Raw genomic sequence first — 14961 nt, 5'->3', positions numbered from 1 at the left:
AGCTTGGTATAGTTCAAAATCCGGTTTGTTATTATGGTATTTGATGTATAATATAACAATTACAATTTAATAAATTATAAATAATAGGCATTGTAAAGGAAAGACTAACATACATAGGGTCCGAGAAATGGAATACCAGTGTGAACGGGATGCCTAAACTAAGAACATATATCAAAATTAAAGAAAATTACCGTCAAGTACCAATTATTAACAAAACAATGTCATCAAAGCAACGGTCTGTCATTTCAAAGATTACAAGTGGTACATATCCTATAGAAACAGAAATAGGTCGCTATCGACAAAAACCTATATCAGAAAGACTCTGCAAAATATGCAATAATCGAGCTGTTGAGGACGAGATGCATTTTTTGATTCATACACACACAGGAACTTGACAATGAAGAACTGTTTCAATTACTGTTAATAACACCAGACACAATTTGCGATGTGGCCAACTTTCTAATGGAACGTTTGGACAAAAGATACAGATTAACATAATTAGAACAGTACTTTGAAGTGTCTTGCTAACGTTCGCTGCTATACAATTAACAATTATAGATGCATTGTGTGAAATTATACCTATGAATATATGAGGTATTTTTTTTATAATTCTGGCTGTTTGCTATATTATACTAGCTTCAATGCATTTTTAACTGCTTAATGTTTAAAAGCAATCTGAAGGTTACTTTGTTTACATCAAAGTCTCAATTTGTTTTCTACCTCTACCTAAGATAATTATTCTACACGATCATAATAATTATATCAAAAGTTTAAAGCTGATCAATATATAAATATTTACTTTCAAGGACATCTCATTTTTATTGATCAAAATTTTATCAGTCAGTAATATGAATTTCCTCACATGTATCTGTACAATTCTATTCACACCAGAAAGTTTGAAAATCTATACTTGGATCCCCTAAGAAATTTTGAGAAAAGTGTACATGAACGCTTTATTTTTATGTGGTATTGAAAATTTAATATAAATTTTAATATAAATGTAAAAGTAAGAAAAGTTACATTTCATCATTTATAGTGCATACAATTTGTATATAATATAATATGTAATGTGAATCAGTTTTCTGTTGAAACAAACTTGAATTATTACTATGTTTCAAAGTAACGCAAGATAATACACTTTGTTGAACAAACGTGTATGATCACTGGTGCAGGCACACATGAGACAATGCTATACACAATATTACAAACTCAATTTAACACAATAGAACTACTTTTTACCATGACAAAGCTACAAAAAAAAAGCTAAGAGAAGCAAATGTCAAATTTTCAAGTTTGATAAAGGGAGATAACCTAAAGTAACACCAAGATGAAAAGCCAAACTATACATGTATACATACTTTATAATATCTGCATTGTACAAAGAAAGGTCTGTTCATAGTTACACATGCTTGTTATATACTTATTGTAATAAATAGTGTCATATTTTTTTTGTTATTTACTTTTTTTACTTGTATACATTTAAATATACCTGTTTACATTTTCAAATATTAGCCATAGTGTCTACATGCTATTTTTCTATCACAGCAAATGGGATAAATTATTATTATATAGATCAACTGTCAGAATTTCGTCAAATCTAGGTGATAATTTCTTCTTCTTATTTTTTATAATTGAGACAATATCTGAAAAAGTCTAATTTTTGGCAATAAGAAAAAACAACAAAAATCTTTAAACCCGGTATTTTAATAGCAAAAATCGAAGAACACACATTGCGGATCTAGGAACTGTTGTCTGTAATTCAAATAATTGTTTAATAAGGAAACAATGGCAATTTTAAAAATGGTACAAACAAATCCAGTTCTTTCATGTTACCAAATTGAATCAATTTTAAAAAAAACGTTTCTAATGGGAATAAGGAATAAGTTTAAGACACTATTTGTGGTTTACTAGTATATCCTGCAATAGATTATCAAATGCCAATTATTGATTTTAGCATTTGCAATACAAAAGGTTTACAAATATACTTAAATATAGTCAGATACGTCGGTAACATGAAAGAATCTTGAGTAACAGGACAGAGTTGGTAACAGAAAGGATTTTTCTGCTTTAATTTAAAGTTTAAGAAAAATGAATCATTTAAGATTGGTCAAAATTTGAAGATAACAGCAAACAACGTCATTTATCCTTTGAAACTGTATTTGCAAGATGAAAAATCTGCCTAGGTAATGAAAATTCTAAAATAAATTCCTTTCTGTTACTATCTACAATACTACAAGAATTGCACAATGTTCTCTGCTGTAATCAAAAGCAAAACAATCTATTTTTTCATTCAAAATACTGTATATCATTTTGAAATTTATTTGATATGGTGGTGATAACTAATATTAAATAAAATTGTTGGCATATTGTAGATTAACTTTTCGATTCTTCAGTGAAATTGTCTTGAACATCCTTTCATTTAATGATGATGGTTATGCTGTTACTTTTCATCGGTTAACATGACCGAACGTAACAGAAAGGAATTCCACGATAGTTTTTGTCCTTTTTATCACATTTAATGTAAGTGTATATCCTGTGACATATAACTTTTAAAAAGATGATATAAAAACACACTTAAAGTATTGTGCACACTTAAAAATATTCTCAGAGAGTGTAAGAAAAGGCTGTTACCGGATGGAACACCAATAAGTATTTTCTATAAATTCCTACCTGGGAATTTTCAAACCTGGCCGCCTTTCTGAATATTTCTTTGTACTAATGCATTCAGGAAATGATGTTCTTCACAATACATAATGGGAAAATAACTCTTGGTCTTGCTAACGTTTCCACAGGTAAAAACAACCCAATGGTAACAGGAAGGAAATCACCCCTGGGGAAATTTTTCTTTTCTCTTACAATGTGCAAAATTTTATTACATGCTATAGTTATAATATAAAAAGACAAATTAGGGGCAAGTTTATTATATAATATATCATATATGTGAGAATCGGACGCCTGTTTCATTAATTTGGATAACATTTGAATGATTTAGTTTTAAAAAAACAACACAGGGGACAACATGATTTTAGGGGGTTGAACATTTGAATTGAAGAAATATAAGAATGAGTGTTTAATTGGCAGGAGTTGGTGCATTATATAATTTAGTTTATACTGAAACTTAAAAGTTTCAAAAAAGATGGTTGGATAAAAAAATAATTGCTGGTGAAGACCGGAACATGGAAATTAGACTTTTTCATATATTGTCTCAATTACAAATTCTAGTTTTCATACTATAATGTGGATACATACAAAGAGAGACAACTCTGATCTTCCTAAATGTCCATGTTCAACCCTTACATTATCAAACAAAAGTTTATTTAGTTTTTTTTTCATTCTTATTTTCTCATTTAATTATTAAACAAAACTGATATATTGAAACTACATTGTATCAAATAAGAATTAAGCCTCAGATATAAATTTGATTAATAGATTTGAAATTTATTTATATAATCATTCGTACATAAATGACAGTGCATCATAAGCCTCTAAAGGCTGCTTGGTATAATTATACATATTTATTGAATGTTTATGTTTAAAACTGCAATATATTGTATTTCATGTATATGTACCAAGTTGTACTTTAATAATAGAAATATTTATCTATCTATAGAATTATGTTAGTAAGTATATAATTAATTGTATTATCTAGCTATCTCGGTATTTTTTCCAAAGCAAACTATAAAACAAATAAATCGTATACGTTAAGTTGCCCCAGACTAAAATCTTGTGACGTCAACATGATTGACCTCAACTATTTTCGATTGATAGTTACAACAGAAAATCATTTATCAACATATTTAACCGGTTATGGTACCTAATTAAACTCAGAATAAAATCGTGTGGTACTCTTAGTTAGATGATACAATGTTAACCTTTAAAACACTTAATGGAAAGTTCATTCATATAGGTTTTTAAATGTCAGATTATTAAATTCATGTTTTATAAAGTGTATAAGTATGGAAGATTTGTGTACAAAGAAGCCATTACAATGTCTTTCCCAAACATAAACATGATCAGAATTGGATTATCTCCCCTTTACGAGAATAGTAACTCAAGTGTACCATTGCTTATCACAACTGCTCTATAAATATGTTTCATATAATAAATACGGATCATGTGTCGGTCATGATAAATCTTAATATTTAACTTTTAGAAAACGTTATAAAAAAAAAAATTAAAATCACAAGTATACTAGGGAGACAGTTTGGTACCATTAAAACGTTTAATCTCGCTGCAATTGTTTACACATGTCCTAAATCAGGAATCTGATGTTCAATAGTTGTCTTTCTAGTATTTCTCGTTTCTCGTTTTGATATAGGCCGCACCTTGACCTATAATGGTTTATTTTTATAAATTGTTACTTGGATGGAGAGTTGTATCATTGGCACTCATTGGCATTTATACCACATCTTCCTATATCTATGAACTTCCAGGAAAAATTCAAAACGGAAAGTCCCTAATCAAAGGGTTAATTCAAAAGCACAAACACATCAAACAAATAGATAACAGTCATATTCCTGACTTGGTACAATCATTTTCTGGTGTAGAAAATAGTGGATTGAACCTGGTTTTATCGCTAACTAAACCGTTCACCTGTCGCACCAAATTCAATTATATTGACAATGATGTGTGAACAAAACACACAGACATAATGGGTAAAAATGTCAAAAATAGGGATACAGCAGTCAACATTAAGTATAATCTTAATCATAATTAAAACACAAAAACATATAAGCACACAAAGGCATATAAAAGCTTTTTGAATTTAACATATTGTTACTGATGGAACAATGAAGGTAAAGTTTGATATTAGCAAATTCCACTGTCATGGTTATAGATTAAAAAATGGTGTGACACAAAAAAAGAAAAAACAAGACTGGTTTAATTACCCTCATTGTGTTATTCTTGTTTCTATTTGTTTTTAATTTAAGAATAAAATAAAATAACAACAAATCTCTTTTTTTATAGAATGAAATGTATGTGAAAAACAAGCAGAAAGTGGAATACAGCAGTCCTGGTTACCTTGCAGAATTTGACAAATTTGTAGAAAATGAATCAGTAAAAGAAAGTGAGACAACTGAAATTACAGTAAGTTTAAAACTAAAACACATTGATATTGTTACATTATATTCAAGATGCTATATATGACTTATTTACTCTATCATCCGTTGTTAGTGATTTATATACTGCCTGCGTCAGTGTCTTCATCGGTGGAGTCGCAAAAACTTTTGTCACACTTTTCTCATCAACATAACATTGGGCACAATCTTTATATATGGCTTAAAGCTTTAACATTGTGTTATAGTGTGTGTATTTATTTCATTGCCTTTCAACTTCCTGTTGAAACTTGTCACTTCTTGGCAACATATGTTTTCCATGGAAATATAAAAAAAGAAAGATGTGGTATGATTGCCAATGAGACAATTATCCACAAAAGACCAAAATGACACAGACATTAACAACTATAGGTAGCCATACGGCCTTCAACAATGAGCAAAGCCCATAACGCATAGTCAACTATAAAAGGCCTCGATAAGACAATTTAAAACAATTCAAACGATAAAACTAAATTTTTATGAAAAAAAATGAACGAGAAACAAATAAATGTAACACATAAACAAACGACAACCACTGAATTACAGGCTCCTGACTTGGGACAGGCACATACATAAATAATGTGGCGGGGTTAAACATGTTAGCTGGATCCCAACCCTCCCCTAGTACAACATACAACATAAGAACGAACTATAAAAGTCAGTTGAAAAAGGCTTAAATCATCAGATGGAAACTCACATCTAATGTTATTTTTAATCCTCCTTGCACTTTTGCGGGGACATAGAAATACTGGATGTCCAGTTTTGTAAGTGCTCCCAAAGGAGGAATTCCTGTGAGGTTTTTTGTATATAACTTATACTAGTACTAAAGGTTAATATCAGCAATATCTCCGACAAGTTCTAAAATGAACTTTTTTTAAAAAGAGTTGCCTGCTTGGAAATATTTATATTATGGAAAATTACCTCGTTAACACTTTCATAGGTATAAATTCATTAAATGTGTATATTGGCTATACCTCGATCAAAAGTTCAGCACTAAATGTTATAACACTTAATTTTTTTAAATATTTATAATCAGTGCAAGATTTTTTATTAAATTTGATATAAACATATTCTTTGTAGGAATTTTCCCAGACAGATTTTACAGATGATGAATCTCAGGGTAGTGTTTGGCGGCCTGACAGCCAAGAGTCTGTGCCTGAAAATGACTTAAAAAGAAAAGCCCTGGATTATTTTTTGACTGTTTGTGGTCTAGATCCAGTCAGCCAGCTACAGTGTAATTGGGAGGAAGCGTCTGAGCGCACTAGAAGAAATCACACAAATACAGCAACTTCAATCTTTCAAGAAGTTTTGAATGTTATTGCTCCTGGACAAGTGTCTTCTTTATCAAATGCTGTGCTACAAAGATTGTCTTCAACACAATCAGATGACAATAATATGCTTGAAGTTTTATCTGCTGCATATAACCAAGCCACAGATTGGGGAACACAAAGACAGATTTTATCTCTGTTTGGGGGAAATTACTCCTTGAAAGCAATTAAGGAATTTATTCCTGACTTGTCAAAATACAAGTACACCACAGCCAGAAAACATTCTTCAATGATTGGTACTGGACAACCTGTTAGTAAAACATCATATAGTCGAGAGGGTTTGACAGATGAGCAGATAAGCCATTTCATGGACTTCATTATGAGTCCATCCATAATCACAGATGCACCATATGGAGAGACACATCTCAAGATTTCATCAGGGGAAGTGTTTCATGTGCCAAAAATAATATTGAACAGTGTAAGAACCCGTGTTATTGAACAATATGAATCCTATTGTAAAGACACACATTTTGATGCCACAGCAAGTTCAAGATCCTATTTGAGAATAATGGAGGCAGTTGAACCAAACATTAGAAAGTGCATGAAGGGGTTGGACAACTATGCTGCTGATGGAGCCAAAGCATTTGAAGATCTAAAAAAAGTTGCAGAATTACTTGGAAAACTGGGGAAGGGAGCACTATGGCAAGAGTCTATCCAGAAATCCTTAACCTTGGGGAAGCAGTACCTCAAAATAGAATACAAGGTAATTAACTTATTATTTGTAAGAAATGTCATGTTGTGTATCAATGTAAAAACAAAATGAGAATATTATGCACATCTAAATTTTCCATTAATAAAAATGAATTTCTGAATTCCATAGAAAAAAAATTCTCCAATATTTGAGGACATTGTAGACCAGCAACTGTTAAACACAACTGTGCTAACAATTAATACCGAGTAGCTACACATTCAAGAAACTCTTTCTTAACTTCCAGACTTTCCTCTCAGTTGCAACAAAAATGAAGATAATTATAACATGAACTTTTTTATTCTTTTCAGTTGCATATTTCCAAAGAATCTGAAACTGCAGACCATTGTTGTAACTTTGCCTTATCAGATCAATCAAAAGAATATACTGCTTCTTGTCAACATGAGCACAACCAAGTGTGTAAGAAATGTGATGACTTAACAGAAACCCTGGTAAAAATAGAGAAATCATCAGATGAAGTATTATATGAGTCAGCTGATCAAGAAGATGACACCATATACATGGTTGAACAGGTAAAAAATCCCATTGTATATTTGCTGATATCTTCCAATTACCCATAAAGCCCCTTACCGTTGAAGCTGACGTGGACTTAGGGATTTCATCCTGTCTGTCTGATAAATCAGTTTTCCACATTTTTAGCTCACCTGGCCTGAAGGGCCAAGTGAGCTTTTCTCATCACTTGGCGTATGTCGTCCGTCTTCGTTAACTTTTACAAAAATCTTCTCCTCTGAAACTACTGAGCCAAATAAAACCAAACTTGGCCACAATCATCATTGGGGTATTTATTTTAAAAAATTGTGTCCGGTGACCCGGCCATCGAACCCCGGCCATCGAACCCCGGCAATCGAACCAAGATGGCCGCCATGGCTAAAAATAGAACATAGGGGTAAAACGCAGTTTTTGGTTTATAACTCAAAAACCAAAGCATTTAGAGCAAATCTGACATATTTTAATTGATTATCAGTTCAAGATCTATCTGCTCTGAAATTTTCAGATGAATTGGACAACTGGTTGTTAGGTTGTTGTCCCTGAATTGGTAATTTTAAGGAAATTTTGCTGTTTTTGGTTATTATCTTGAATATTATTATAGATAGAGATACACTGTAAACTGCAAAAATGTTCAGCAAAGTAAGATTCACCAATAAGTCAACAGGACCAAAATGGTCAGATGATCCCTTTAGGAGTTATTTCCCTTTATAGTCAACTTTTAACCATTTTTCGTAAATCTTAGTTATCTTTTACAAAAATCTTCTCCTCTAAAACTACGGGGCCAAATTAAACTTTACTTGGCCACAATCCTCATTGGGGTATTTAGATTAAAATTTGTGTCCAGTGACCCGGCCAACCGACCGCCATGGCTGCCATGGCTAAAAATAGAACATAGGGGTAAAATGCAGTTTTTGGCTTATAACTCAAAAACCGAAGCATTAAGAGCAAATCTGATAGGGGTTGATATTGTTTATCAGGTCAAGATCTATCTGCTGTAACATTTTCAGATGACGTGGACAACTGGTTGTTAGGTTGCTGTCCCTGAATTGGTAATTTTAAGGAAATTTTGCTGGTTTTTGTTATTATCTTGAATATTATTATAGATAGTTAAACTGTAAACAGCAATAATTTACAGCAAAGTAAGATCTAAAAATAAGTCAACATGACCAAAATTGTCGATTGACCCCCTAAGGAGTTATTGCCCTTTATAGTCAATTTTTAACAATTTTCATAAAATTTGTAAATTTTTACTAACATTTTCCACTGAATCCAATCATTATAGATAGAGATAATTGTACACAGCAAGAATGTTCAGTAAAGTAAGATCTACAAAAACATCACAATCACTATAAACACAATTTTGTCATGAATCCATCTGTGTCCTTTGTTGAATATTCACATAGACCAAGGTGAGCGACACAGGCTCTTTAGAGCCTCTAGTTTTATGTCATTCTTGAATATATTGATTTTATAGTTGGTGTATAGTTTAACTATGACAAATTACAGATAAAGTTCCAATTCTGTTGTGGTCTGATGATTTTTGCAAAGTTATGGTTCTTGGACTTAGGAAATTAGGAAACTAAAAAACGTAATCAGTCTTTGACACTTTTTTTCATCATGTTTAAAGATTTCGATTTTATATTTGGTATATAATCCAGTTTAAATATGACAACTGATACATCAAGTTCCAATTTTGTTTTGGTAGAATAAATTGTCAATCCTTAGGAACTATTTATTGCCATGTTATAGTCTTAGAATGGTGGATACTATTCATGCTGGTTTGTGTCCACACTTGTTCATTAATAATATTTGGCAGAGTATTCATCTGTATATGTATATCTATACTGCATATATCATAATGAAAAAAAAATATGAATGAGGGTAAATGTTTATTACACAAAAGTCCATCTTAATAAAATTGAGAATGGAAATGGGGAATGTGTCAAAGAGACAACAACCCGACCATAGAAAAAAACCAATAGCAGAAGGTCACCAACAGGTCTTCAATGTAGCAAGAAATCTTAATACCAGGATAAGATAAAACTGGTATGAAATGATGCTGCGATATCATTGTTTTTCTTCATCTAAAAGTCAAATTCCAAAAAAAAGAACTGAGTAACTGTATTAAATGAAAACATACTGTATTACACGTCAAGTAAAGGGAAATACTGAATTCACATAGTGCAAGAGATCAAACAAATTAGGTTATCTATCATCAACATTTTTTTGTGTAATACATATACCTTAATATCCCCATGAAACACAGTGAATTACAAAATGATACATTCATTACAAAAAGAAAGAAAGTAATAATGTCAATCACTAGAAATATAAATGAATCTAATTTCAAATTAGCTACAAGCAAGCATTTTTCTTACACCTATGTGAGAACCATCAAATAGTGTTCTTATTTTACAATAAAAGAGCATTATAAATAATAAACTCCTTTTGAAATTACAGCTCTAAACCCAACTTTAACTTATATAAATAAATGCACCATTTCACATATTTACTAATATTCATGTACCTGTATAATATTTTATATTTCAGAGTATAAAGGCCGTCCAAGAGTGGAAGAAACACCTCCTGAGATCCTATAACCAGGACACAGCAAGAAGCGAAATTCTGCATAAATTATCAAAAGATGAAGTTTTGGTAGAGAGAGACTGGGCTATGAAATTCCTGCCCATGCGCTATAGAGAGTCTCAGTCTAAATGGTTTGGCAAAAGAGGGTTAAATTGGCATGTTAGTGTAGGATCATATCATACTTCTGATACGGATGACCTAAAAATGCAAACTATTATCCATGTCTTTGATAATGCTTCCCAAGATGCAAGAACATCAAATGCTGTACTAAGAAACACTCTCCAACAATTTCAACAAATGAATCCTTCCCTCAAAAAGGCTTACATAAGGTCAGACAATGCTGGATGTTTCCATGGTTTTTTGGCAGTCAGTGAAATAGCACTTATCAACGAAGAAGAAAACATTAAAGTTGTGCAAATGGATTTTGCTGATCCTCAGGGAGGAAAATCTATCTGTGACAGGAGGGCTGCACACATAAAATCAGCAATTAGAAAATATGTGAATGAAGGACATGATGTGTGCACTGCAGCTGATTTTAAGAAAGCACTTCAGGTATGCAGTTTAAGAAATGTAGCTGTGGTTGTTGCACTACCTCCAGAGAGCTGTAACAAGAAAGAGATCAAATCTCAAATTAATAATATTACAACCCTAAACAACTTTGCCTACCAACAAACAGGTATAAGGGTGTTCAGACAGTATGGCGTAGGGGAAGGAAAGTTTCTTACCAATTCATCACTAAAGCTGCAGTTGTTGAGTTGCAGTAATATTACTGTCGTAGAAGCTTTTGCTGGCCACCTTAGTTCAATTCCATCCAGAACAGCCAGGCAAGGTGTTATAGTTCAAGAATGCAGAAATGAAGCATCAAATATTGCAGTAGATCAATCAGATGTTGATATTGAGGAAGAGATTGATGATATTGGGAGCAACCTGTTTACCTGTTCAGAACCAAATTGTCTATCAACGTTTAGCAAGTATGGTAATTTGGTCAGACATTTGGATGTTGGTTCTCATAGAATAAAACCAATGGTTTCATCTTTAATTGATAAGTCTAAGATACAATATGCTAGTAAAATTGAACAGAAATTGGTTGTTTTACCTAGCTGTTGCCACGAAACTACAGAACGAGAAAATTCCTGCAAATTGTGTGAAGGATGGGGTCTAAAACAAAGACGAACTGTAAAAAAATTCACCACCACCCAAATTTCTTTCTTGAAGGAAAAATTTTCAAAGGGAGAAAGAACTGGACACAAGTGTGACCCAGAAGAGGTTTCCCTAGAAATGAGAAGTGCTAAAAGCAGTCTTGGAAAAAGATTTTTTTCCAAAGATGAATTCTTATCAGCTACTCAGATTGCTTCATATTTTAGTAGACTTGTTTTAGAGAAAAGAAAAACAGCATGCAATTCTTATGATGAAGAAGATATGGAAGCTGGAATAGCTGCAGAGACATTGGAAGAGTTACAAGTGTTGGCCAGGAACTAACTTTACCACTAACTTTGTTATATTATTCAATTTGTAGTCTATGCTCAATTATGGTATTTCTGTTTAATTGTCTTTCTTAAACTCTTTTGGGTTCCAATTGGTCTATAGAAAATAGCCTGTTTTTAAATATTTCTGTATTATTATAAGATAAAAAAAGATGATATTTATTGTTAGATCCCTCTCTGTCTTTCCATCATTATTATTTTGGTGTCTTTAACTTTTTGGGGAAAAATCATTCAATAAGCAAAACATGATTTGCAGAACAGGATGCAACCCTCTGGCGCACTGTGAAAAGTCGTAAGGTTGTAAGTCACTGGCGTAGATGGAATAGGCTCGTAAACTTGATCTGCTGCAATTCAAATCTTGCTTAAAATGTAAATGTATTCATTGTTATGAATTCATGTCTTTTGATAAGGTACATCATAAATATTCTATGTTAATTTTATGTTAAAAAACTCTCAGTCATGGCTTACTGACTGAATTATGTCCATGGTTTAAGTTTATAATAAGTTTATATTGTAAGAAAACCTATGATGTTTGGTATGTAGTTGAATAACCATTGACATGTATATATATACTATAGTATCCATGAAACTATATGACCCGACACCTTCAGACATGGTTCATTGACTTTTTAAGTTCAAAGTTAAAGTTAGGCATCTATGGTGCTCAGGAAGGGTAAGCGTGACTTGCATCTTGCATGAAACATACATATGTTTCTCACAATGGTTATGTTCTGGAATGGAGAAATGGGATTATGAGTATGTGTTTATCATTCAGTAAATTATTACAACTGTTGTAAGCTGAAAAATCCTCACTTTTCTAATTTGTCATATAAGGTTGTTAATACCATTTGATTTTTTAACCTATATCAAAGTTGTCTTGGTTAGAATGATAGAAATATAAATGATCTGGCTTAGCTTTGTGTTGCAAAATTCAAAATTCTTCTTACTTTTTATTAAATTTTATCGCTCCAAGATTTTTTTTAACCTTTTTAGCACTTTTTAAAAAATGTTTCATGAATAAGGTACAGCCAGCAATAATTGACATTGGTAAACAATTATATACCCATCTTTAATCATAAAAAAAGATATTCTGTTCTCAACACTTGATAAAAAGTAATAATGAAATACGTTGCTATGGCCTTTATTTGGTTGCTATGCAACATTTTTCTTCAAAATATTGATATTTTGAATCTGATTATGTGTGAAACATATTAAGTGTTGTTTATATATATGTTAATTCTCGTGGTATAATAAAACACCAGTATTTTTAAGTCTATTCTGGAAAATAAGATTATTTTTTTTTTATTTTTTAAAATTTTCACCAATGCTAAAAAAAAAATTTTAATCATTTGCTACCCATTTTTTTTGTTTTAAATAAATTATTATACTATAAATGAACAGGGAATAAGAAAGAACTTCAAATTAACTGTTGCGATTTTTTTTTAATTGGCATAGGAAAAATGGTGTTTTTCGCATTTATTATTATTATCAAAAAGTTGTAAGTTTTATGTAACCATAGCAACAGAAAAAATAATTGTTCACTTATTTTTTTTTTTTTTTTTTATTTATAAAATAAATGATTAAGCAATGATAACTTATAAGATACCATATGCTTCAGCTTTTTGTTCTTTTCAAAGCTGAAAAAGTTGTATATTTTGTTTAAATTATTGCATTTTTAGTCCGTATAAAGTGTATTGTATTTAGTTGCTATGGAAACCATCAAATTTGATAAAAATTGAAAAAAACTTTATTTATGTGTTATTCTTGTTTCAGCTGAGCATTTATCATCATTTTTATGAAAATAAAAAAATATCACTTTCCAACCTTAGCTCAATGATTCATGTCCCAGCCTCTTAACAAGCTCAGTCGTTGCTTTTTTTAAATTTTTGTATTGTATTTATGTATGCTAAATCCAGTCATAAAGGATTGAAAGATGGGACCGAATCCTTATCCTGATAGGTACATGGTTAGATTGACATTAACTCTGACGTAAAATCGCAGGTTTGACGTACATCAGTAGTTCAGAATGTATAAACGTAATACAGAAATAAATATAAAATAACTTTATCGTTTAAAGTATGAACAGAGTATACTCTATAGTTTTTAGATATATTCTAGAAAGTAAGTAAGGAATGTATGTGTTTAATATGATTGTGTAATGCCAGAATGTCAGAATGGCCCATCAGGTGAAACATGAAATATCAACAGGAATGAACCTTAGAACAGATTTGTACAGTTCTACCCTTGATCAGAATCTGAAAGTTAAGAAAAGTGCAATGATGGATTATTCTAATATTTCTGAAGCGAGGTGTACGATATTAGATGCGCAATTCTACATTTATGTTTCTTCGATGATCTTCGAGGGAACAATGTTTGAAAATCCAATCCACATCGTAATGCAAACGTGAAATAACAGATAAAAGCGAAAAGAAATAATGATGAAGAATTTATTTAAACATATAAAATACATATAACTACATTTAAAAACACCCATGAGTGCAACACGTTATAACAAATATGATTTACAAAAGTTCTAAAGAATATTTTGGCTTTGAATCATGCATGGAAAATTTAACGTTGCTTAGTTTACTTAATAAACAAACTGTACATCTATATAAGAATTACATATACAAGCACATTGTCAAACATATTGTCAAGATAATAAATAAATACAGTTTAAGGCACGTAAATTTATCTATAATATTTTACTTTTTCGCATGAGGTTTTAATGTGCAATAATATGTAATATAAAAACAAATAAAGATGTTTGGTATGTTTGCAGATGAAACAACTATCCACTAACTTCCACCTTATACTTCGCGACTATAGATAGAACAACTTTCAAAAAACGCATTACACCAATATCTCATTTTCACCGAATTGTCACTTCATTTTTTACCGCATTGTCATCTATTCGAAGCCAGAATATGATAGAAAATGCGAAACAATTCAAACTAGGAAAACAACGGCTTGAATTATACTAAAACAATTAACGAATATCTGAACAAACACCAACGATAACAACTAAATAATACACACCTCAGTTTGTACAGGCACATATAGAACGAATGCTGGGGGATTGAAGATGTTTGTGAGAGCACAACCTTACCGGGGAACAATGCTGAAATAGTACCAAGAAATGTTAAGATGGTACCCAACACCTTCACTACAAATAATTTGGCTCGTTTAATTTTCATTAAATCCCGGCAAGTATTTACTTTGATCCTCTGACAAAACATAAATTTTTCAAAAAATTTCAACCAACCACT

The 14961-nt window shown here is 31.3% G+C and overlaps 2 protein-coding genes across 2 annotated transcripts; both read left to right on the top strand.

Moving 5' to 3' along the window:
• Nucleotides 1-4790: 4790 nt before the first annotated feature.
• LOC139486623 (uncharacterized) lies at nucleotides 4791-6927 on the top strand. The gene is made up of 4 exons (XM_071271551.1): nucleotides 4791-4796; nucleotides 4969-5088; nucleotides 6177-6842; nucleotides 6907-6927. The coding sequence occupies exons 1-4, from the start codon at nucleotides 4791-4793 to the stop codon at nucleotides 6925-6927; spliced, it is 813 nt and encodes a 270-aa protein (XP_071127652.1).
• On the top strand, nucleotides 6770-13544 carry LOC139484638 (uncharacterized). The gene is made up of 3 exons (XM_071268466.1): nucleotides 6770-7127; nucleotides 7424-7645; nucleotides 10173-13544. Exons 1-3 carry the CDS (start codon nucleotides 6933-6935, stop codon nucleotides 11685-11687), a joined length of 1932 nt encoding a protein of 643 aa, XP_071124567.1. The 5' UTR covers nucleotides 6770-6932; the 3' UTR covers nucleotides 11688-13544.
• Nucleotides 13545-14961: the final 1417 nt, after the last annotated feature.

The sequence above is a fragment of the Mytilus edulis genome, chromosome 8 (assembly GCF_963676685.1).
Source record: "Mytilus edulis chromosome 8, xbMytEdul2.2, whole genome shotgun sequence".
NCBI classification, from domain to species: Eukaryota; Metazoa; Mollusca; class Bivalvia; order Mytilida; family Mytilidae; genus Mytilus; species Mytilus edulis.
This window is presented reverse-complemented; position numbering and strand designations above follow the sequence as displayed.

Excerpts from the sequence above, each read along its gene's own strand:
- LOC139486623 (XM_071271551.1), top strand. Across the intron at positions 5,089-6,176 it reads GTGAGACAACTGAAATTACA|GAATTTTCCCAGACAGATTT; the intron begins GTAAGTTTAAAA and ends TATTCTTTGTAG. Across the intron at positions 6,843-6,906 it reads CAAAAATAATATTGAACAGT|CAAGTTCAAGATCCTATTTG; the intron begins GTAAGAACCCGT and ends TTGATGCCACAG.
- LOC139484638 (XM_071268466.1), top strand. The coding sequence starts at position 6,933 with ATGGAGGCAGTTGAACCAAACATTAGAAAGTGCATGAAGGGGTTGGAC. Across the intron at positions 7,128-7,423 it reads ACCTCAAAATAGAATACAAG|TTGCATATTTCCAAAGAATC; the intron begins GTAATTAACTTA and ends TATTCTTTTCAG. Across the intron at positions 7,646-10,172 it reads CCATATACATGGTTGAACAG|AGTATAAAGGCCGTCCAAGA; the intron begins GTAAAAAATCCC and ends TTTATATTTCAG.